Here is a 23,499-nt window from a genome sequence, read left to right as displayed (position 1 = left end):
CAAGATAAAGCACAGCAGTGTGAACAGACAACATAGAGTTACACATGGAGTAAACAATTAACAAGTCAATAACACAGTAGAAAAAAGAAAAAAAAGGGGGGAGTCTATATACAATGTGTGCAAAAGGCATGAGGGGGTAGGCGAATAATTACAGTATTGCAGATTAACACTGGAGTGATAAATGATCAGATGATCATGTACAGGTAGAGATATTGGTGTGCAAAAAGCAGAAAAGTAAATTAAAAAAAACTGTGGGGATGAGGTAGGTGAAAATGGGTGGGCTATTTTCCAATAGATTATGTACAGCTGCAGCGATCGGTTAGCTGCTCAGATAGCTGATGTTTGAAGTTGGTGAGGGAGATAAGTCTCCAACTTCAGCGATTTTTGCAATTCGTTCCAGTCACAGGCAGCAGAATACTGGAACGAAAGGCGGCCGAATGAGGTGTTGGCTTTAGGGATGATCAGTGAGATACACCTGCTGGAGCGCGTGCTACGGATGGGTGTTGCCATCGTGACCAGTGAACTGAGATAAGGCGGAGCTTTACCCAGCATGGCCTTGTAGATGACCTGGAGCCAGTGGGTCTGGCGACTAATATGTAGCGAGGGCCAGCCGACTAGAGCATACAATTCGCAGTGGTGGGTAGTATAAGGTGCTTTAGTGACAAAACGGATGGCACTGTGATAAACTGCATCCAATTTGCTGAGTAGAGTGTTGGAAGCAATTTTGTAGATGACATCGCCGAAGCCGAATTGTTTATGACAAATCAGGACAGATCGTTTCACTGAGCAGCCATTACGAACACATGCTGTAAAACAGGGATCACTAAGGTCATTACAGAAAACACCAGACTGATACTTATCAGGATTATTTGTGAGGCTAACATCGAGGAGAGTAGCCTTTTCTGGGTGTTTGGAGTCATACCTTTTGGGACTGGTGATAATCTGAGAAGGATGGGAGTCCCATTTGCTTTAGGACTTGGTCAGGTGGTTTAAACTGTCTAGGACTGGGTTCCGCACCATTTTAAAGATAAAATTCTCGTTAATCCAGCCACAGTGTCTGAGTTCAAAAATGCTTTACAGTGAAAGCTCCACAAACGATTGTTCGGTCACCACCAACTCACAGAAAAACCCAGCCATTTTTCCAGCCAAAGAGAGGAGTCACAAAAAGCACAAATAGAGATAAAAGTTATCACTAACCTTTGATCTTCATCAGATGACACTCATAGGACTTCATATTACACAATACATGTATGTTTTGTTCGGTAAAATTCATATTTATATTCCAAAATCTTATTTTACATTGGCGTGTTACGTTCAGATGTTCCAAAAACATCCAGCGATATTGCAGAGAGCCATGTGAATTCACAGAAATACTCATTATAAATGTTAATGAAAATACCATTTTTAGACATGGAAATATAGATGCACATCTCCTTAACTTCTTTGGGATAGGGGGCAGCATTTTTACTTTTGGATGAATAGCATGGCCAGAGTGAACTGCCTTCTACTCAGTCCCAGATGCTAATATATGCATATTATTATTATTAGTAGTAGTAGTAGTATTGGATAGAAAACACTCTGAAGTTTCTAAAACTGTTTGAATGATGTCTGTGTGTAAAACAACTCATATGGCAGGCAAAAACCTGAGAAAAACCCAAACTGGAAGTGCGAAATCTGAGGTTTGTAGTTTTTGAACTCACCCCTATTGAAAACACAGTGGGATATTGGTTGTTGCACTTCCTAAGGCTTCCACTAGATGTCAACCGTCTTTAGAAACTTGAGGATTCTACTGTGATGTGGAGCCGGATGGGAGCTCTTTGAGTCAGTGGTCTGCCTACAGCCTCGTTCTCAGTCACGCGCTTTCACTTGAGAGGTAGCTGTCGTTCCATTGCTTTTCAAAGATAATGGAATTCTCCGGTTGGAACATTGTACTTTTATGATAAAAACATCCTAAAAGATTGATTCTATACTTAGTTTGACAAGTTTCTTCGACCTGTAATATAACTTTTTGAACGTTTCGTCCGAATGGACCAGATTGCGCATTTGGATTTGTTTACCAAACGCCCTAACAAAAGAAGCTATTGGATATAAATGGACATAAATGATGGACATTATCGAACAAAACAATAATTTATTGTAGAACTGCGATTCCTGGGAGTGCATTCTGATGAAGATCATCAAAGGTAAGTGAATATTTATAATGCTGTTTATGAATAATGTTGACTACCCAACATGGCGGATATGTTTGGGCTCTGAGCACCGTTCTCAGATTATGCTTTTCCGTAAAGTTTAAAAGAAATCTGACACAGCGGTTGCATTAAGCATGTTCAAGTCACCAAGCAGGACAAGTTCAGACTTAGTGTAAGAGGCCAGGAGAGAGCTTAGGGCAGGTAGGGTACAGACCAGTGCTGATGGAGGACTATAGCACCCGGCAACAGTCAACAAAGAGCTATTTGAAAGTTGAACGCTTAAAACCAGCAAATCAAATAGTTTGGGGACAGATTTGGTGGAGACAACCGAGCACTGAAGGTGACCCATGGTAAAGATTGCCACTCCCCCACCTTCGGAAGATCTGTCTTGCCGAAAAAGGTTATAACATGGAAAGTTAACATCAGTATTCAAAACACTCTTCTTTAACCACATCTCCATAATGACCAACAGATCTGGATTGGAGCTGTGAACCCACACTTTCAATTGATCCATTTTAGGTAATAAGCTTCTAGTGTTAACGTGCAGAAAACCCAGGCTTTTAAGAATGTAGAAATCAGTGATGCAGATATCAGAGCACAAGTCAGAATTTGGGAGAGCTCTGCAGTGCTGACGTATGACATCTGAATGTGCATCAGATGGCAACAAGATCATATTGAACAGCAATTCCATCAGGTAACATGAATACAAAGCCGGTGAGAGGTGGTTAGAATAGGATGGGAGGCCAAAAATCAGTGTAACCAATAGAGGGTCAGTGTCCCGAGTGTGGGAACAACCAGTCTGTCCCACGGTTGGGTAAAGAAAGTTTGTAGTCAACAAAGTATGCAGGAGTCATGAGGCAAATAGCAAAATGCACAAGAAACAAATAAAATATATATTGACTTCAGCGTCACTCGCCCAACAGTGCATGAGTGCTGGAGGTGAGTGAAAGCTCGGGAGAGAGGGGTGAGTGTGGTGGGGGTACCTGTACCAGACAGGGGGAGACAGGCCAGGGCAGACGGTGAACGGATCGCCAGGTGGAATCCAAGCAGCAGTACAGCAGGCAACGGGAATAGGTGTCACGCCCACTTGGGAGAATCTTTTATTTCTGGAGGCAGATTTCTTGTTGGAAATGCCAGTGGATGGTCTTTGAACAGCAGGAGGGGGCTTCAGAGGATGCTTCAAAGACTCCTGCCACTTGTTGGGCCCAAAGGCCTCGACACCCTTTACTTCACACATTCATGCTAATTGAATTTGTATCTGGTCTGTCCTTGCAAGCCTGGGAGCCTTAACTCAGCATTCAGTCCATATAAAATATATAATTGGAATGTACTTTATTTTTCATTTTCTATTTTTCTTCTTGGCTTTCAAAATAGCATCAGACCAAACACTGCTCACTCAGTTCCAGGTTGGATGGTGTCCTCAGGTCTCTGCTGTTTGTTTGATATAGCACCCGCCATAAGGTTTGGAAAAATAACCTTGGAAGCAGTTATCTCTGGTTAATTTTAGTCAAAAGTAGGTTGTAGGTTTGGAGTTTTGATCTGGAGCAAAGGCCATGCTGTGGAGGGTACCATCCTGTTTATGTACCTGCTGAAAAATCCAAGTTTATCGAACTCCAAATGTATCATTTTGTTTAAAAAATAAATAAAAACATGTTCCAGGGAGTGGAAAATAGCGTGGCTATATACAGGGAGTGGAAAATAGCATGGCTATATATAGGGAGTGGAAAATAACATGGCTATATGGAAAATAACATGGCTATATGGAAAATAACATGGCTATATTCAGGGAGTGGAAAATAACGTGGCTATATTCAGGGAGTGGAAAATAACATGGCTATATTCAGGGAGTGGAAAATAACATGGCTATATTCAGGGAGTGGAAAATAACATGGCTATATTCAGGGAGTGGAAAATAACATGGCTATATTCAGAGAGTGGAAAATAACATGGCTATATGGAAAATAACCTGGCTATATTCAGGGAGTGGAAAATAACATGGCTATATACAGGGAGTGGAAAATAACATGGCTATATGGAAAATAACATGGCTATATTCAGGGAGTGGAAAATAACATGGCTATATACAGGGAGTGGAAAATAACATGGCTATATTCAGGGAGTGGAAAATAACATGGCTATATTCAGGGAGTGGAAAATAACATGGCTATATGGAAAATAACATGGCTATATTCAGGGAGTGGAAAATAACATGGCTATATACAGGGAGTGGAAAATAACATGGCTATATTCAGGGAGTGGAAAATAACATGGCTATATGGAAAATAACATGGCTATATTCAGGGAGTGGAAAATAACATGGCTATATGGAAAATAACATGGCTATATTCAGGGAGTGGAAAATAACATGGCTATATACAGGGAGTGGAAAATAACATGGCTATATTCAGGGAGTGGAAAATAACATGGCTATATTCAGAGAGTGGAAAATAACATGGCTATATGGAAAATAACATGGCTATATTCAGGGAGTGGAAAATAACATGGCTATATTCAGGGAGTGGAAAATAACATGCCTATATTCAGGGAGTGGAAAATAACATGGCTATATTCAGGGAGTGGAAAATAACATGGCTATATTCAGAGAGTGGAAAATAACATGGCTATATGGAAAATAACATGGCTATATTCAGGGAGTGGAAAATAACATGGCTATATTCAGGGAGTGGAAAATAACATAGCTATATTCAGGGAGTAGCAAATCACATGGCTATATATAGGGAGTGGAAATTAACATGGCTATATACAGGGAGTAGAAAATAGCGTGGCTATACACGGAGTGTAAAATAGCGTGGCTATACACGGAGTGGAAAATAGCGTGGCTATACACAGGATGTGGAAAATAGCGTGGCTATGCGCAGGAAGTACCCGTGTTGAGTCGATGTGCAGTTGTACAAGGTAATTGTTCTAGCTATGTACATATAAACTCAGCAAAAAAAGACCCTTTTGTCCCTTTTTCAGGACCTTGTCTTTCAAAGATGATTTGTAAAAATCCAAATAACTTCACAGATCTTCATTGTAAAGGGTTTAAACACTGTTTCCCATGCTTGTTCAATCAACAATTAATGAACATTTACTTGTGGAACGGTCGTTAAGACACAGCGTAGGCAATATATGGTCACATTTATGAAAACTTAAGACACTAAAGAGGCCTTTCTCCTGACTCTGAAAAACACCAAAAGAAAGATGCCCAGGGTCCCTGCTTATCTGTGTGAACGTGCCTTAGGTATGTTGCAAGTAGGCATGAGGACTGCAGATGTGGCCAGGGCAATGAATTGCAATGTCCGTACTGTGAGATGCCTAAGACGGCGCTACAGGGAGACAGGACGGACAACTGATCGTCCCCGCAGTGGCAGACCACGTGTAACAACACCTGCACAGGATTGGTACGTCCGAACATCACACCTGCAGGACAGGTACAGGATAGCAACAACAACTGCCTGAATTTAGGAACACACCAGGAACGCACAATCCCTCCATCAGTGCTCAGTCTGTCCGCAATAGGCTGAGAGAGGCTGGACTGTGGGCTTGTAGGCCTGTTGTGAGGCAGGTCCCCACCAGACATCACCGGCAACAACGTCACCTATGGGCACAAACCCACCGTCACATGGACCAGACAGGACTGGCAAAAGGTGCTCTTCACTGACGAGTTGCGGTTCTCTCACCAGGGGCGATGGTCGGATTTGCGTTTATAGTTGAAGGAATGAGCGTTACCCCGAGGCCTGTACTCTGGAGCGGGATGGATTTGGAGGTGGAGGTTCTGTCATGGTCTGGGGCGATGTGTCACAGCATCATCGGACTGAGCTTGTTGTCATTGCAGGCAAGCTCTACGCTGTGCGTTACTGGGAAGACATCCTCCTCCCTCATGTGGTACCCTTCCTGCAGGCTCATCCTGACATGACCCTCCAGCATGACAATGCCACCAGCCATACTGCTCATTCTGTGCGTGATTTCCTGAATGTCAGTGTTCTGCCATGGCCAGCGAAGAGCCCGGATCTCAATCCTGTTGAGCAGGTCTGGGACCTGTTGGATCAGAGGGTGAGGGCTATGTCCATTCCCCCCAAAAATGCCTGGGAACTTGAAGGTGCCTTGGTGGAAGAGTGGGGTAACATCTCACAGCAAGAACTGGCAAATCTGGTGCAGTCCATGAGGAGGAGATGCACTGCAGTACTTAATGCAGATGGTGGCCACACCAGTACTGGCTGTTACTTTTAATTTGACCCCCCCCCCTTCTTTTTTTTTGTTCAGGGACACATTATTCCATTTCTGTTAGTCACATGTCTGTGGAACTTGTATTTGTTTCATACAAATATTGACACGTGTTTGCTTAAAATAAACGCTGTTGACAGTGAGAGGATGTTTCTTTTTTATGCTGAGTTTGGGTCGGGTTAAAGTGACTAGGGAACAGGATGCATCATAGGTAGCAGCAGTGGGTATACTCACTAGCCTCTGTCGTGCCTTGCAGTTGCCGAACCAAGCAGTGACGCAGCCAGTCATGATGCTCTCAACGGTGCAGCTATAGAGCTTTTGAGCACCTGCGGGCCCATGTCAAATCTTTTCACTCTTTTAACGCTCCTCCACAGATGGTGGTTGTGTGGAACACCCTGCGTGTCACTAAAGGAGGAGAGGTGTCTGTCCTGGCCAAAGCACACACCGATGTGGACATACAGACCATGAAGATTGCCTTTTTTGATGACACACGGTAACGTTAGTCTATCATACTTCATTATGTGAAGCAACACAAACATTGACACACTCACACACACGATAACATACGCACTATACATACACATGTATTTAGTCATGTAGATGTGTGGTAGTGGTGGAGTAGGGGCCTAATGCCACACAGTGTGTTCTGTGTGCCCTCAGGCAGTGAAATCTGTGTATGTATTGTAATGTTTTAAGTGTATAAACTGCTTTAATTTTGCTGGACCCCAGGAAGAGTAATGGGGATCCATAATAAATACAAATATGTAAGGCTTCATTCAGGATTCATTAGAGGTTAAAAGAAATGGCTGTAGGAATGTGTTCATTCTGTCATCTTGAGTTTGTGTCACTATGATATATATATATATATTTTTTTTTTGCCTTTGCTAAATAGCCAAAATGTAAATATGTTATTTTGTGTATTTACGCTCCAGGATGGTGTCCTGTGGTCGGGATAACGTTCGGTTGTGGCGTGTGCGGAGCGGGGCCCTGCGGTCTTGTCCGGTCAACCTGGGGGAGTACCACGCCCTGGACTTCACCGACGTGGCCTTTGAGGAGGGTCACTTTGCTGACCGCGAGCCTGAGGACCGCACGCTGTGAGTCCACACACTCCTTTCAGCTTTTTTAACCTTTTCATATATTGTAGGTAGGCTATGGCTGCATCCCAAATAGCGCAGGGCTCTGGTCAAAGGTAGTACACTACAGAGGGAATAGGGTACCATTTTGAGATGCAGTCTATAACTTCTGGAAGGGTGTAAATGTCACAGTATATCTAGAAACCCTTCTGCAGTAAATCTGACCAAGCCTCGCAAAGCTGCCTGATCCCGTGAGCTTACATGAATGTTGCTGATAGCGCAGCGTGACTCTGTCTGGTGTTTACGAGGCTAAATCTGACCCACGAAGCATTTTACCATCTAAGATAAATTACCTTGACCTTAAAACATGGCGGAAGAACATTTTTAAATTGTTTCATGTGCAAATTTGGCTCTCTAAACTGTGAGCTTACTTATGTCTTCCTCCAAGCCCTCTCTCTCTCTACTTCTCTCTCTCTCTCTCTCTCTCTCTCTCTCTCTTCTCTCTCTCTCTCTCTCTCTTCTCTCTCTCTCTCTCTCTACTTCTCTCCCGCTGAGCCTATGAAAGGTTTGAAAAGATCCACACATCACTGCCTCTGAGTGACTGATACCTCACCTGCTGGAGCCGCACCACTCAATCCCCTAATAACCCAATCTAAAGTACCTAATCCCGCCCACTCTCCGGTGAGGAGGCCATAAGTGCTCAATTTTCTAATTCAGAAGACTGAGCCATAATGGAGCCTCGGTTTCCTTGTTTCCAATAGATTTGCCAGTAGCCGCAGTGGCCACATCCTGGAGATAGACTACGGGAGCGTGGCGATCAAGAACGTCAGGAGACTGTTGCCTGCCCAGCAGCCCCACGCTCAGCGCCGTGAGAAACAGACCTTCGGCATGGGTGAGAGGACGGTGGAGGAGGAGGGTGGGGAGGGATGTAGGGAGGGAGGGAGGGAGAGAGATAGAGAAAGGTAATTTGAGGTGAGACATGAGTTCACTTTAAACTGTGCTAAACAATAAAAATGTTCTCCTTCCCACCAGGTCTGGGCATCGCTGTCAACAGCATCAGCGTTTCATCAGCGTTCTGCGCCACAGGCTCTGAGGACGGCTTCCTGCGGCTCTGGCCCCTAGACTTCTCCACCGTGTTCCTGGAGGCTGGTGAGAACAGGCACAGTTCAACAGCAGGGCCCCTTATTTTAACATTCAGCTCCATCCCTGCTCGGTCTGTCAATCATCTACATTTACATTGAACATTTTAGTCATTCAGCAGACACTCTAATCCAGAGTGATTTCGGCGGCAGGTGGCCTAGTGTTGGGCCAGTAACCGGAAGGTTGCTGGATCGAATCCCCGAGCTGACATGCTAAATATCTGTCCTTCTGCCCCTGAGCAAGGCAGTTAACCCACCGTTCCCCCGAGCACCAAAGACGTGGAGGTCGATTAAGGCAGCCCCCCGCACCTCTCTGATTCAGAGGGGTTGGGTTAAATGCAGAAGAAGGCAGTTGAAGGCATTCAGTTGTACAGCTGACTAGGTATCTCCCTTTCCCTAATATAGGTTCAAAAAAACAACCACATCCCTCAGTCCTAAAGTCATCTGCAAAACCAGTGGCAGGAAGAAAAGACATCTCACTCAGCCTCAGTCATTTGTTTTATTCAGTACATCTGCCGCATTCAGCGTGTCAATATTGACTGGCATCTAAAGAATTGGCAACTTGTTTGAAGTAAATGTCTCTGATTAACTGAATGTGTTTGAAGACAACCCATATCAAACGGGTTTCCAGGTTGAATCCCAGTCAAAGCACTTATCAAAGAGCTAAAATCTTATTGCTCGTATGAAGGGTTTCAAAGGAGGCTTGATGGGATTTTAGAGTAATGTAATCGCTGCCGTTTAATCAAAAACCCACATTCTGCGCACGCTGCCTCCCATTTCCTCAGCCAACGCACTTCCTCAGCCTACAGTACACAGACACACACTCCAGTGTTCCTCAGCCCCCCTGTCTTTCCTCCCCAGAACACGAGGGTCCTGTGAGCCTTGTGTCCGTGTCCGACGACGGCCTCAGCGTCATGGCGGCCACCACCAGCGGTAACCTGGGCTACCTGGACGTGAGCAGCCGAGGCTACAGCACCCTGATGAGGTCACACACGGACGGCGTGCTGGGCTTCAGCGTGGACGGTATCCGTCGGCGCATCACCACCGCCTCCTGCGACCGCACCGTGCGCGTCTGGGACATGGACTCCATGCAGCAGGTGGGAACTCGAGCCCTGGAACTGATAGCACACACTGACGCTCAAAGCTACAGGGCTCATTTTCAAACCCACATATTGTTTTCGCACTGCTGAGCCGAATTGAAGCAAACTGAGCTGGCCTGATCATGTGTCCACCATAGTTGCTTGAACAGTGTTGATAAGGATAATGCCACGGTTTGGTACTCGATAGTAAGAAAATGGTAAGTGTTGTGTTTTTCGAGAATTATTGTAAGGTTTCTTTCTCCTGAAATAATTGACCTCCTCCTTAGAATTCTGACTGTTCCACCGTGATCTTATCTGACTGAATCGCTGTAACCTCATGACTGCTATGTGTCCTCTGGGCCTTCTCCAGCTGTATGACTTTGTTTCTGAAGACACGCCCTGCTCCGTGGCCTTCCACCCCAGCCTGCAAGTCTTCTCCTGTGGATCCAGCTCTGGCCTTGTCAGGGTCTTTGACATCGCCAGCGCCAAACTACTGGCAGAGCACAGGTAGGTAGACCCAGACTAGAGGAGATACTGTCGTATACATAGTGGGTTCTGGAGTTGATGGATTAATGTACAACAGAAGTTATGTGGTGCCTTGATACAGTCTCTTGAGCAGCGAAAGACCTTCAGCACAGTTTTGCCTTGACTCGCAATAATCCTTTCCATTCTGATCTCGTGCTGTAAGACGCTGTAACCCGACGGCCAATTTGCCGGACGTGACTAACTGTCGTTGTCGGTGGATCATACGTCTTGGTGCTGATTTGACTATATAGCCGGTTAAGTTAGTGACTGTTTATCCCGCCAGCTGAGTCATGTCATTACTGTGACCTACCATAAACCTCTCGAACACCACCACCACCCCTCACAAGGAAGTGACACATCTGCTGTGCCTCTATCTTTCACCCTCTTTGCCCATTTTTTTTATTTTGGCCTCTTACAGGCATGGGCGATGGCGGTGTAGGACGGGTGACAGAGATTTGGCTCTTGTCACAGTCTGTCAGTTGGTACCAGTGTGGTATCTCGTTATAGAGGAATCAAGCGGAGGCCTTCTGGAGATGAGAGAATCTGTGATTCGTGACTGAGCCACACTCGCTCGCGCACCTACTGTGTACACACACACACACACACACACACACACACACACACACACACACACACACACACACACACACACACACACACACACACACACACACACACACACACACACACACACACACACACACACACACACACAGAGTCTGTGGGACAGAGTTGGCAGCAAGGCTATTATAGACACATTTAATAAGTTTGTGTATGAATGTCGAGACCACTGCCGCAGTTTGAACACTTCAGTGTTAACCGGTGTAAAGGTTTAGAGAAAGAGAGCGAGAGAGAGGGAGAATGGAAATGGTTTTATTAAATATATGATTAGTGTGTCGTTTTTGGCTCTCGCTCTGTGACTCATTGTATTTGGGTGTTTTTTAATCTTTACACCTTTACAATCGTGGGAATTGGCCTATATGGATCGGGCCCAATTGAAATGTTTCTAACTGAAGAACTACAGTGTGAGAAGCATATGCATAACCATGGCAGGAATTGAAAGGGAACAATTTGGAGATTAGGGTGAGGACACTTGTTCACCTGACACGACTGAATCCAAAATAACTGTTGATTTTACGTGCATTTGACGTTTTACTGTACTTTTCGCAGCATTTATCGACAATGAAATCTGAAAATACTCTGCATACATTCAGTAATGTAGTAAGAATATTCATGAAGATTGTGGGGGTAGGTGCAATGTAAGACAAAATCAAATGAGAAAGGTTTGAGTGAGGGGTCTAACTGATGGCTACACATCTCTCCAGCGTGCACAGTTTCTAAGTACTTTCAATGCGCTTTTATGACTCAAAGGAAAGCGCTTTCAACCTTTTCTGTGCTTTTTTGAGCTCTCTTAGTTGTGCCGTTTAGTAACTGAAGCAGACTTGTAGATGTTTGTTTGGAACACAGCCCTGCGTCCCCACCATCACACAATTACTGTTGTTATTTACACCATCACACAATGACTGTTGTTATTTACACCATCACACAATGACTGTTGACTGTTGGCATCATTTGAAAGCTTGTTTTATTGCCAACATGACTAGATAAATTAGGCTGTCACAAGGCAGGCACTTCATAGAAACGGATAGTCATTTTGGTGCTTATAGAATGGAGTCAGGAGGGCATTTAAGTGCGTGGTTCCGCTGCTTATTTTCTTCACTGTAAACAAACGGGGCTCATTCTGTTAAGGGCAACCTAGGCTATGAGGCCATGGTATCCTTGTAACTGTCCATCAAGCATAGCGATCATAAACGTTGATACTTGTTAAAAAAGAAAAATGCCATTGCGAACTCTTTGCAGTAAGGAAGTGTTTACTACCGAGGAGACAGTCAGCGGAGTGCATACGTTTTAGAAAGCGCACAACACATTTTTTACTCTTCCTTTGTAGGCATCACTTCCCCAGCTATACATTTTATGCCCCCAAATGAGTTTCCCTCCTTTCCGCTGTGGAATGTCCATGGTTCTCTCTTTGTTTTGCCAGATGTCAGAATCGCACCCCGTCCATCCTCTGTTCTACCCTGCTCTCTGATCCTGGGCAATGGGTCAACCTTTCTAAATTAGCGTACATACAGTTTCATGGCCTAAACTCCATTAATACTCTCAGTAGTCATTCACTAAACACAATACTAACAAACTGCAGTTTAACTTCAAACGTGTTACATTTCGATAGAGTCCATCATACTGTAAATTACATGAGTTTTAAATGGAAATGTGAAGTGCGCATTTGGACTCACAGGTGTGTGTGGTTTGCTTCTATGACATCAAAGTGCTATTTATTACAATCCTCGCTGTCTCATCTTTCAGAACACCTCGAGTCCTCCTGTGTTTTGTTTCTGCAGGCAGCACAGAGGGGAGGTGGTGGGCCTGGCCTTTTCTCCAGATGGCGAGTTCATGTACAGCGCTGGCTCCCTGGGCTCTCTGGCGCTCTACAACTCCTCTCAGGAAGACCACCATGTACTCCGAGTACTGGGTGAGTTAACATTGACAACCACACATATACAATAGAGCTGGAGCTGGTTGAATTAGCTGGTATGGTATGAATGGAATGGAAGATGGAACCTTTCACCTTCAGAAATACAAGGACTGCACTCACAGTGTTCTGTATTGTTCTGATATTACCTGTCCGACAGCTCCATCTCCAGTGGAGGTACTGTATCTTCAATTTTCAATGACTTACAGGCAGGGCCTAATATTAACACCCGCCACTAGCCAAATGTGGGTAGATTTTGGCATTTGCGGGGTAAGATGTCCATTTCACTAACCACAATGGCAGGTGGACAGGGCTCCACAGTGAGAGCATTTCACTCGGATTTGTGAATAAAAGTAGCCAAGTATGATCACATTTATAGTAAAATAAATGCTGCAGTAGCTGTTCTCAAAGTATTTCTGAAGTTTTGTTTCATAGCTGGTAAATGAATCGCACAAAGTCAAAGACCTACGAATCCTACTATAGCCTATTCCACCTCGCGCTGAAACACTGCCTGGCTGGGGGCTGTGATATTTTGGTTGAAATACTCCAGTCACAAAAAATGAAATTAAACATCATACCACATTATTTCATACTAGTAATACTTTTGTTTTAGAAACATTACAAAGCATATCTGTTTTGTTGGTGTAATTTTAATGACTATTTTATTTTGGCTGCTATAAAATCTGAGTGGCTTGTAGATTTTTAAATCTACCTGCAACAGTGGCTGGTAGACCAATCAGTTAATTTTATGCCCCAACACACCCTCCCTCACTCTATTTTTGTGTAGGTAATGTGGTTGCTCGAGGCACTGAACGTGCTCCTGACGCCCTCACTGTAAGCAGTGACAATCGCTGTCTGGCTTTCGTCGGGCCGTCTGAGTACACCGTCACCATCATGGCCGCCCGCTCCCTGGATGAGGTACTGTTGCTTCTCTTACGATCAACAAAATCTCTGATCCCTGTTATTGTGTCAATCAATTAGTCTTTGAGCTTTGTTTTCCTATATGTGGCTTGAACAACTTTATTGTTCAAATTATAGTGTTAAAAAAAGATAGTGATTTACTCTGTACATCCCAAATGGTAGGTCAGGACCAACTGGTGTGTCTCTGCAGTAATTTTGGCAGAGATAAAGTAACACCTACATGTTTCAAGTAGACCACCATAGTCCCTGTGCCCAAGAACGCCAAGGTAACATGTCTAAATGACTATCGCCCCGTACTACTCTCATCTGTAGCCATGAAATGCTTTGAAAGGCCGGTCATGGCTCACATCAACGGCATCATCCCAGACACCCTGGGCCCACTCCAATTTGCGTACCACCCCAACAGAGCCACAGATGATGCAATCTCTATTGAACTCGACACTGCCCTTTCCCACCTGGATAAGAGGAACACTTATGTGAGAATGCTGTTCATTGACTTCAGCTCAGCATTCAACACCATAGTTCCCTCCAAGCTCATTACTAAGCTAAAGACCCTGGGATTGTACACCTCCGTCTGTATCTTGACTTCCTGACGGGCTGCCCCCAGGTGGTGAGTGTAGGCAACGCATCCACCACGCTGTCCCTCAACATGTGGGTTCCTCGGGGTTGTGCTTAGTCCCAGCCTGTAGTCCCTGTTCACCCAGGACTGCGTGGCCGCGCACGACTCCACGCCATCATTAAGTTCGCTGATGACACGACAGTGATGGGCCTGATCACCGATGACGATGAGACAGCCTATAGGGAGGAGGTCAGTGTGGTGCCAGGACAACAACCTCTCCCTCAACGTCAGCAAGACAAAGGAGCTGATCGTGCACTACAGGAAATGGAGGACCGAGCACGCCGCCATTGACATCGGCACGGCTCTAATGGAGCGGGAATTCCTAGGGGTCCACATCACTAAGGATCGATCATGGTCCACACACACCAACACAGTCGTGAAGAGAGCACGACAACACCTCTTGCCCCTCAGGAGGCTCAAAATATTTGGCACTGGGCCTCAGATCCTGAAAAAGTTCCACAGCTGCACCATTGAGAGCAACTTGACCGGCTCCATCACTGTGTGGCAACTGCTTGGCATCCGACCGCAAGGCGCTACAGAGGGTACTGCGTCCGGCCCAGTACATCACTGGGGCCAAGCTTCCTGACATCCAGGACCTCTATACTAGGCGGTGTCAGAGGAAGGTCCTAAAATTGTTAAAGGCACCAGCCTCCCAAGTCAGACTGTTTCCTCTGCATCCGCACCTCAAGAGGTGCCGATGCATCAAGTCTGGAACCAACAGAACCCTAAACAGCTTATACCCCCAAGCCGTAAAACTGCTAAATAGTTATTTAAGTAGTTAACCATATCCGGACTATTGACCCTTTTTGCACCATTTTTGACTCATCACATACAGTGAGGGGGAAAAAGTATTTGATCCCCTGCTGATTTTGAACGTTTTCCCACTGACAAAGAAATGATCAGTCTATAATTTTAATGGTAGGTTTATTTGAACAGTGAGAGACAGAAAAACAACGAAAAAATCCAGAAAAACGAATGTCAACAATGTTATAAATTGATTTGAATTTTAATTAGGGAAATAAGTATTTGACCCCTCTGCAAAACGTGACTTAGTACTTGGTGGCAAAACCCTTGTTGGCAATCACAGAGGTCAGACGTTTCTTGTAGTTGGCCACCAGGTTTGCACACATCTCAGGAGGGATGTTGTCCCACTCCTCTTTGCAGATTTTCTCCAAATCATTAAGGTTTCGAGGCTGACGTTTGGCAACTCGAACCTTCAGCTCCCTCCACAGATTTTCTATGGGATTAAGGTCTGGAGACTGGGTAGGCCACTCCAGGACCGTAATGTGTTTCTTCTTGAGCCACTCCTTTGTTGCCTTGACCGTGTGTTTTGGGTCATTGTCATGCTGGAATACCCATCCACGACCCATTGTCAATGCCCTGGCTGAGAGAAGAAGGTTCTCACCCAAGATTTGACGGTACATGGCCCTGTCCATCATCCCTTTGATGTGGTGAAGTTGTCCTGCCCCTTTGCAGAAAAACACCCCCGAAGCATAATTTTTCCACCTCCATGTTTGACGGTGGGGATGGTGATGTTGGGGTCATAGGCAGCATTCCTCCTCCTCCAAACACGGCGAGTTGAATTGATGCCAAAGAGCTCCATTTTGGTCTCATCTGACCACAACACTTTCACCCAGTTGTCATCTGAATCATTCAGATGTTCATTGGCAAACTTCAGAAGGGCATGTATATGTGCTTTCTTGAGCAGGGGGACCTCGCGGGTGCTGCAGGATTTCAGTCCTTCACGGCGTAGTGTGTTACCAATTGTGTTCTTGGTGACTATGGTCCCAGCTGCCTTGAGATCATTGACAAGATCCTCCCGTGTAGTTCTGGGCTGATTCCTCACCGTTCTCATGATCATTGCAAGTCCACAAGGTGAGATCTTGCATGGAGCCCCAGGCCGAGGGAGATTGACAGTTCATTTGTGTTTCTTCCATTTGCGAATATTCGCACCAACTGTTGTTACCTTCTCGCCAAGCTGCTTGGCGATGGTTTTGTAGCTCATTCCAGCCTTGTGTAGGTCTACAATCTTGTCCCTGACATCCTTGGAGAGCTCTTTGGTCTTGGCCATGGTGGAGAGTTTGGAATCTGATTTGATTGATTGCTTCTGTGGACAGGTGTCTTTTATACAGGTAACAAACTGAGATTAGGAGCCCTCCCTTTTAAGTGTGCTCCTAATCTCAGCTCGTTACCTGTATAAAATACACCTGGGAGCCAGAAATCTTTCTGATTGAGAGGGGGTCAAATGCTTATGTCTCTCATTAAAATTAAAATCAATTTATAACATTTTTGACATGCGTTTTTCTGGATTTTTTGGTTGTTATTCTGTCTCTCACTGTTAAATAAACCTACCATTAAGATTAGACTGATCATTTCTTTGTCAGTAGGCAAACATACCAAATCAGCAGGGGATCAAATACTTTTGTCCCTCACTGTACACTGCTGCTACTGTTTATTATCTAACACTTTATTCATAGTTACAGTTGAAGTCGGAAGTTTACATGTGGGGGTGCATAGCTGCAGGAGGGACTGGTGCACTTCACAATATAACTGGCATTATGAGGAAGGACAATTAGGTGGATATATTGAAGCAACATCTCAAGACATCAGTCAGGACGGCAGCGTAGCCTAGTGGTTAGAGCGTTGGACTAGTAACCGGAAGGTTGCGAGTTCAAACCCCAGAGCTGACAAGGTACAAATCTGTCGTTCTGCCCCTGAACAGGCAGTTAACCCACTGTTCCCAGGCCGTTATTGAAAATAAGAATGTGTTCTTAACTGACTTGCCTGGTTAAATAAAGGTTTAAAAAAAAAGGTTAAAAAAAAAAGGAAGTTAAAGTTTGGTTGCAAATGGGTCTTCCAAATGGACAATGACCCCAAGCATACTTCCAAAGTTGTGGCAAAATGGCTTAAGGACAACGAAGTCAGGGTATTTGAGTGGCCATCACAAAGCCCTGACCTCAATCCCATAGAAATATTTTGGGAAGAAGGTGTGTGCAAAGGTGTGTGCAAGCAAGGAGGCCTACAAACCTGACTCAGTTACACCAGCCCTGTCAGGAGGAATGGGCCAAAACTCACCCAACTTATTGTGGGAAGCTTGTGGAAGGCTACCCGAAACGTTTGACCCAAGTTAAACAATTTAAAGGCAATGCTACCAAATACTAATTGAGTAAACTTCTGACCCACTGGGAATGTGATGAAAGAAATAAAAGTTGAAATAAATCATTCTCTCTACTATTATTCTGACATTTCACATTCTTAAAATAAAGTGGTGAATTTTAACTGACCGGGAATTGTTACTAGGATTAAATGTCAGGAATTGTGAAAAACTGAGTTCAAATGTATTTGGCTAAGGTGTATGTAAACTTCTGACTTCAACTGTATATGTTAAATGTACATATCTACCTCAATTACCCTTCATTAACTCGCTACTGGATTCCTATATATATATATATATAAAGCCATGTTATAGTTACTCATCGTGTATTTATTGTAACTTATTATGTGTTCTACTTTTCTATTATCTGTGTATTTTCTTTCTCTTTGCATTGTTGAGAAGGTAAGCATTTCATTGTTAGTCTTTACCTGTTGTTTACGAAGCATGTGACAATTTAAAATGAGATTTGAACAAGTTCGGATGTGTATCTGAGCCGAGGTAACATGATGCTCTACTTTGCATCACCCAGCTGCTGCGTGTGGACGTGAGTATCCTGGATGTGGAGAGCACCAGTCTAGACTCGGCCTTGAAGGTGTGCTTCTCCCCGGCCTCCACCGGACACCTACTGGTCACCACCTCCGCCAACAAGATCCTGTGGATTAGCGCGAACACCGGACGACTGCTCAGAGAGGTAGTGGTACTGATATGCATGCCGTCTCTCTGTTTTTGAGGTGTGTGTGTGTGTCTACGTTTTAGTGTGTGAGATACTTTTGTAGTGTGTGGGGACACCTGCTCGTCGAACATCTCATTCTATAATCATGGGCATTAATATGGAGTTGGTCCCCCCCGTTTGCTGCTATAACTGCCTCTACTCTTCTGGGAAGGCTTTCCACTAGATGTTGGAACATTGCTGCATGTGCCTTGCTTCCATTCAGCCACGAGAGCATTAGTGAGGTCGGGCACTGATGTTGGGCAATTAAGCCTGGCTCTCAGTCGCCGTTCAAATTCATCCCAAAGGTGTTCAATGGGGTTGAAGTCAGGGCTCTGTGCAGGCCAGTCAAGTTCTTCCACACTGATCTCGACAAACCACCTCACTTTGTGCTTTGTCATGGGGGGGGGGGGGGGGGGCATTGTCATGCTGAAACAGGAAAGGGCCTTCCACCAACTGTTACCACAAAGTTGGAAGCACAGAATCATCTAGAATGTCATTGTATGCTGTAGTGTTACATTTTCCTTTTCACTTGAACTAAGGGTCCTAGCCCGAACTATGAAAAACAGCCACAGACCATTATTCCTCCTCCACCAAACTTTACAGTTGGCACTATACATTGGGGAAGGTAGTGTTTTCCTGGCATCCTCCAAACTCCAAACTTAATCCGTCGCACTGCCAGATGGTGAAGCGTGATTCATCACTCCCGAGAATGCATTTCCGAGTCCAATAGCAGCGAGCTTTACACCACTCCAGCCGACGCTTGGCATTGTGCTTAGTGATCTTAGGTTTTTGTGTGGCTGCTCGGCAGTGAGTGTTGCAACCGAGGACAGACAATTTTTTTCAACACTCGGCGGCCCCGTTCTATGAGCTTTTGTGGCCTACCACTTCGCAGCTGAGCTGTTGTTGCTCCCAGACATTTCCACTTCACAATAACCGCACTTACATTTGACCGGGACAGCTCTAGCAGGGCAGAAATTTTATGAACTGACTTGTTGGAAGTCACTGAGCTCTTCAGTAAGGCCATTCAACTGCCAATGTTTGTCTATGGAGATTGCATGACTGTGTTAGATTTTATACACCTGTCAGCAACGGATGTGGCTGATATAGTCAAATCCACAAATTTTGAAGGGGTGTCCACATACTTTTGTGTATATAGTGTGTTTGTGTGTGACAATGTTGATGTGCATAATACAGTGATGTGTGTTGTAATGAAGGTGCTGATTGTCTTTGCCACTGACTTTCCTAAAGAGATGTTTTTACATTTTAGTCATTTAGCTGATGCTCTTAACCAGAGGGACTTAGTTAGTGCATTCGTCTTAATAAGGTAGCTCGGTGAGACCATATATCACGATCATAGTAAGTAAACCACTTCCTCAACAAAGCAACTTATCAGCAAAGTCAGAGCTAGTGAGAAAAGTAAAGCGTGGGTGTTAATTTTTGAAATGTATTAATCAAGGTACTTTAATATATCTGCGTTGTTTTGGTGCAATTCTTCAGTGTTTTGTGTATGGTATCCCTGCCAGGTGTCTAAGGTACACAAGCACCAGTGTTCCTCTCTAGCTGTGAGTGAGGATGGACGTTTCTTACTGACAGCAGGACACAATGCTGTGAAGGTGTGGGATTACAGCATGCAGCTGCATGTCAACTCGCAGGTAAAGTTGAATGGGCTCGGTTACCATGCCAACCGGTATTTTGTATTAGCAATTTATGGATTTCAGTATTGTGATCTTACCAAATTTCAAATTGTTTTTAAAAGTTGTGACGTTATTCATTTGAAATGTGTTGATTTGAAGACAACATTCCATCCCAGATGTTCATAGGCCACAGCCAGCCTATTCGCCAGGTGAACTTCGCCCCAGACCAGATGGCTGTGGTCTCAGTAGGAGACGCCATCTTCTTCTGGGACTTCCTGGCCCACCCTCAGGAGACTGGAACTGACAGACGGTGAGAGTCTTGCCTGTCTGTCTGTCATGTCTGTCTGTCCCCCCAAAGAATTATCCACAGTGGTATTGCATTACTGTACTGTTGTAAATTGTATACGTAGGTTGTATTCATGCATCTGTGTGTATTTTATCAGTTTTCATTTTTTTCTCGCAGTTCACCACCAAAGGCAGCCTCTGTTTCCCCTCCTAAACCAGGTAAATACAAAAACAGAGATGATGAATCATCATTTCTTTCTATGTCATTCACACCATATTTGAAAACGTTGCCAGTAAATAGATGACCATGTACAGAAAGAAGTAAGTCTTCTAGTTCTGGCTATCAATAGATATTCAGAATTTGGGGGTTCTACTGTAGCCCTTAAAGGTCATTCAGAGTCAGAGGTCAACGGTAGGCTGCTATCCAATGGAATGCCTCGACGGACAGCGCCCCTTCCCACCTCACCTCCGCCCTGTTTGGACATCAGCTCCATAGACCAGATTGGACAAGGTGAGAATCGCTGCTCCTTTTTCCATTCACTTTTTTTTACGCTTTGTTTTTATCTCTCACCCTTACTTGTAAAATTACCCCTAGCACCAACCCCTGGAAAAGTGTGCAAAAAACTATGGTGATCGTTCCACCTAGTTCGCAAATGGGTTTCCACCATTTTTCTTATGACTTTCTGCAAAGATAAGGAGCAAGGTATTGTTTTACAACCGACCGAAAGTATCATGTTCTCCCCCACTTTGCCCTTCTCCTGTGTCTCCCTCTTTCCTTCTTAAGCTCTGAGCCACCTGTCTCTGTGTGAGGAGGACATTGATGAGGTTCTTCCCCGCACTGCCCCCCTCCCTGCCCCCCTGGCAGGCCCCTCCCCTCGCCCTCCGTCTGGCTCCTTTCTCAAAGTCACTGAGATGGCAGCAGGCGGAGACTCAACCCTGAAGTCTAGTCTGAAGAGAGCAGCGGACAATGGTAAATTATTTATTTATAAATTCAGTGGCAAAGATAATCATCATGCATGTAGTACCAGTCAAAAGTGTGGACACCTACTCATTCAAGGGGTTTTCTTTATTTGTACTATTTTCTACATTGTAGAATAAAATTGAAGACATCAAAACTATGAAATAACACATATGGAATCATGTAGTAACCAAAAAATGTTTATAAAAATATATATATATATTTATATTTGAGATTCTTCTTCTGCCTTGATGACAGCTTTGCACACTACATTCCATGTGTTATTTCATAGTTTTGAAGTCTTCACTATTATTATACAATGTAGAATAGAGTCAAAATAAAGAGAACCCCTTGAATGAGTAGGTGTGTCCAAACATTTGACTGGTACTGTACATACTGAACAAAAATATAAACGCAAACAATTTCAAAGATTTTACTGAGTTACAGTTCATAGAAGGAAATCAGTCCATTTTAAATACATTCATTAGGCCCTAATCTATGGATTTCACATGACTGGACAGGGATGCTTCAATGGGTGGGCTTGAGAAGGCATAGGCCCACCCACTTGGTCACCAGTTCCACCCACTGGGAAGCCAGGTCCAGCCAACCAGAATGAGTTTTTTCCCCACAAAAGGGCTTCATTACAGACACAAATACTCCTCAGCACCCCCCTCAGACAGTAGGTGAAGGAGCCGGATGTGGAGGTCCTGGGCTGGCGTGGCTACACGTGTTCTGCGTTTGTGAGGCTGGTTGGATGTACTGCCAAATTCTATAACAATTACGTTGGAGGCGGCTTATGGTAGAGAAATCAACATTAAATTATCCGGCAACAGCTCTGTTGGACATTCCTGCAGTCAGTCAGGAACGCCGCTGCTCAGCTATATTCAGGTCTCTGCAGAGATGTTCAATTGGGTTCAAGTCTGGACTCTGGCTGGGCCACTCAAGGACATTCAGAGACTTGTCCTGAAGCTCTCCTGCATTATCTTGGATGTGTGCTTAGGGTCGTTGTCCTGTTGGAGGTGAACCTTTGCCCCAGTCAGAGGTCCTGAGCACTCTGTAGCAGGTTTTCATCAATGATCTCTCTGTACATCTTTCTCTCGATCCTTACTGGTCTCTCAGTCCATGCCGCTGAAAAATATCCCCACAGCATGATGCTGCCACCACAATGCTTCACTGTAGGGATGGTATGGGATGATCAATGGAAACAGGATGCACGTGAGCTCAATTTCGAGTCTCATAGCAAAGGGTCTGAATAAGGTATTTCTGCTTTTAATAATAATAAATTAGCAAACATTTCTAAAAACACATTTTTGCTTTGACATTATGGGGTATTTTGTGTAGATTGAAGATTATTCTTTTTTAAATCCATTTTAGAATAAGGCTGTAACGTAACAAAATGTGGAGAAAGTAAAAGGGTCTGAATACTTTCCGAATGCGCTATATATGTATGTGTATATATGTATGTATGTGTGTTGTATGTTACTTTGTTGTATGTTATACAGATTCTTTGAAGGTGGAGAAGCCAGTGCGTCCCGACTGCTACAAGCAATTCACCCCACGTTTCAAAACCTCCACCCTCGACCAGGTAGAGAGCACCTCTCGCCAGCTCAAGTCCCGTCATTGAGAAATAAGGAAGCCTGCATTTATTAAGGCTTGCTTTCCAATTATTCTGTCTGCTTGTCTCCATCTCAGAGTACTGCAACTCCTGAACTGGGCGAAGAGGGCCTGAGTCTGAAGGCAGTAATTGGTTACAATGGCAATGGGCGGGCCAACATGGTGTGGAATCCAGAAACAGGTAAAACCTTGCGCTTGTTCAACTGATTTCATTGGCTGACTAAAATATATTGATAGAATACAGAAAATATTATGATGCAAGTTATATTGCATTGTAAGACTTGGCGTAAGCATGTATGACCCGACCCCTTGTCTCTTTCCTTCTTATTTACAGTTTCATCGCTGTTTGTTTATCTTATGTGGTTGTGTTGACTGATTCCAGGTCTGTTTGTATACTGCTGCGGTTGTGTGATAGTTGTGTACTTTCCTGTATATAGCTTTTTACTTTCTCGTGTCTTTTTTTATTTCTCTTGTGTTTTTGTTCTATCTTATGTTATTATTAGTACTACATTGATATTGATTGTTGGGTTTGGAGCTTGCAAGAAAGGCATGTTGTGTTTCTTGTCCACGTGACATTAAAACTTGAAAGTTGACTGAGTGCAGGTCTGTTTGCGTGCTCCTGTGATTGTGTGGTGGTTATGTGGTTTTGTTTAGGGCTGTTGCGGTGACCGTATTACCGCCACACTGGCGGTCACGAGTCATGAAGGCACTCAAATTCCAAATGACCGTTTTAGTCACGGCATTTAGTCTTCTCCAAGCTCTGATGCTGCTGATGGTCATTAGTAGCCTACCAAACTTGCTAACTGCCTGGTCCTCAGCACTCTATTGTCCCTCTAATCA

At 44.4% G+C, this 23,499-nt stretch overlaps 1 protein-coding gene across 1 annotated transcript in view; it reads left to right on the top strand.

The window, feature by feature from the left end:
• The window catches only part of wdr90 (WD repeat domain 90), a 58,081-nt gene that overhangs the window by 25,107 nt on the left and 9,475 nt on the right, over nucleotides 1–23,499 (top strand). The window contains exons 15-30 of the mRNA XM_046369061.1: nucleotides 6,791–6,909; nucleotides 7,349–7,510; nucleotides 8,251–8,381; nucleotides 8,522–8,638; nucleotides 9,490–9,725; nucleotides 10,078–10,214; nucleotides 12,632–12,762; nucleotides 13,550–13,680; nucleotides 17,986–18,147; nucleotides 19,692–19,820; nucleotides 19,979–20,112; nucleotides 20,266–20,306; nucleotides 20,467–20,598; nucleotides 20,872–21,057; nucleotides 22,548–22,630; nucleotides 22,738–22,840. Of these exons, the coding sequence (XP_046225017.1) occupies nucleotides 6,791–6,909; nucleotides 7,349–7,510; nucleotides 8,251–8,381; nucleotides 8,522–8,638; nucleotides 9,490–9,725; nucleotides 10,078–10,214; nucleotides 12,632–12,762; nucleotides 13,550–13,680; nucleotides 17,986–18,147; nucleotides 19,692–19,820; nucleotides 19,979–20,112; nucleotides 20,266–20,306; nucleotides 20,467–20,598; nucleotides 20,872–21,057; nucleotides 22,548–22,630; nucleotides 22,738–22,840 (2,134 nt within the window). The remainder of the gene's footprint in view (nucleotides 1–6,790; nucleotides 6,910–7,348; nucleotides 7,511–8,250; nucleotides 8,382–8,521; nucleotides 8,639–9,489; nucleotides 9,726–10,077; nucleotides 10,215–12,631; nucleotides 12,763–13,549; nucleotides 13,681–17,985; nucleotides 18,148–19,691; nucleotides 19,821–19,978; nucleotides 20,113–20,265; nucleotides 20,307–20,466; nucleotides 20,599–20,871; nucleotides 21,058–22,547; nucleotides 22,631–22,737; nucleotides 22,841–23,499) is intronic.

This window comes from Oncorhynchus gorbuscha, linkage group LG11 (genome assembly GCF_021184085.1).
Source record: "Oncorhynchus gorbuscha isolate QuinsamMale2020 ecotype Even-year linkage group LG11, OgorEven_v1.0, whole genome shotgun sequence".
In the NCBI taxonomy this organism is placed as follows: Eukaryota; Metazoa; Chordata; class Actinopteri; order Salmoniformes; family Salmonidae; genus Oncorhynchus; species Oncorhynchus gorbuscha.
This window is presented reverse-complemented; position numbering and strand designations above follow the sequence as displayed.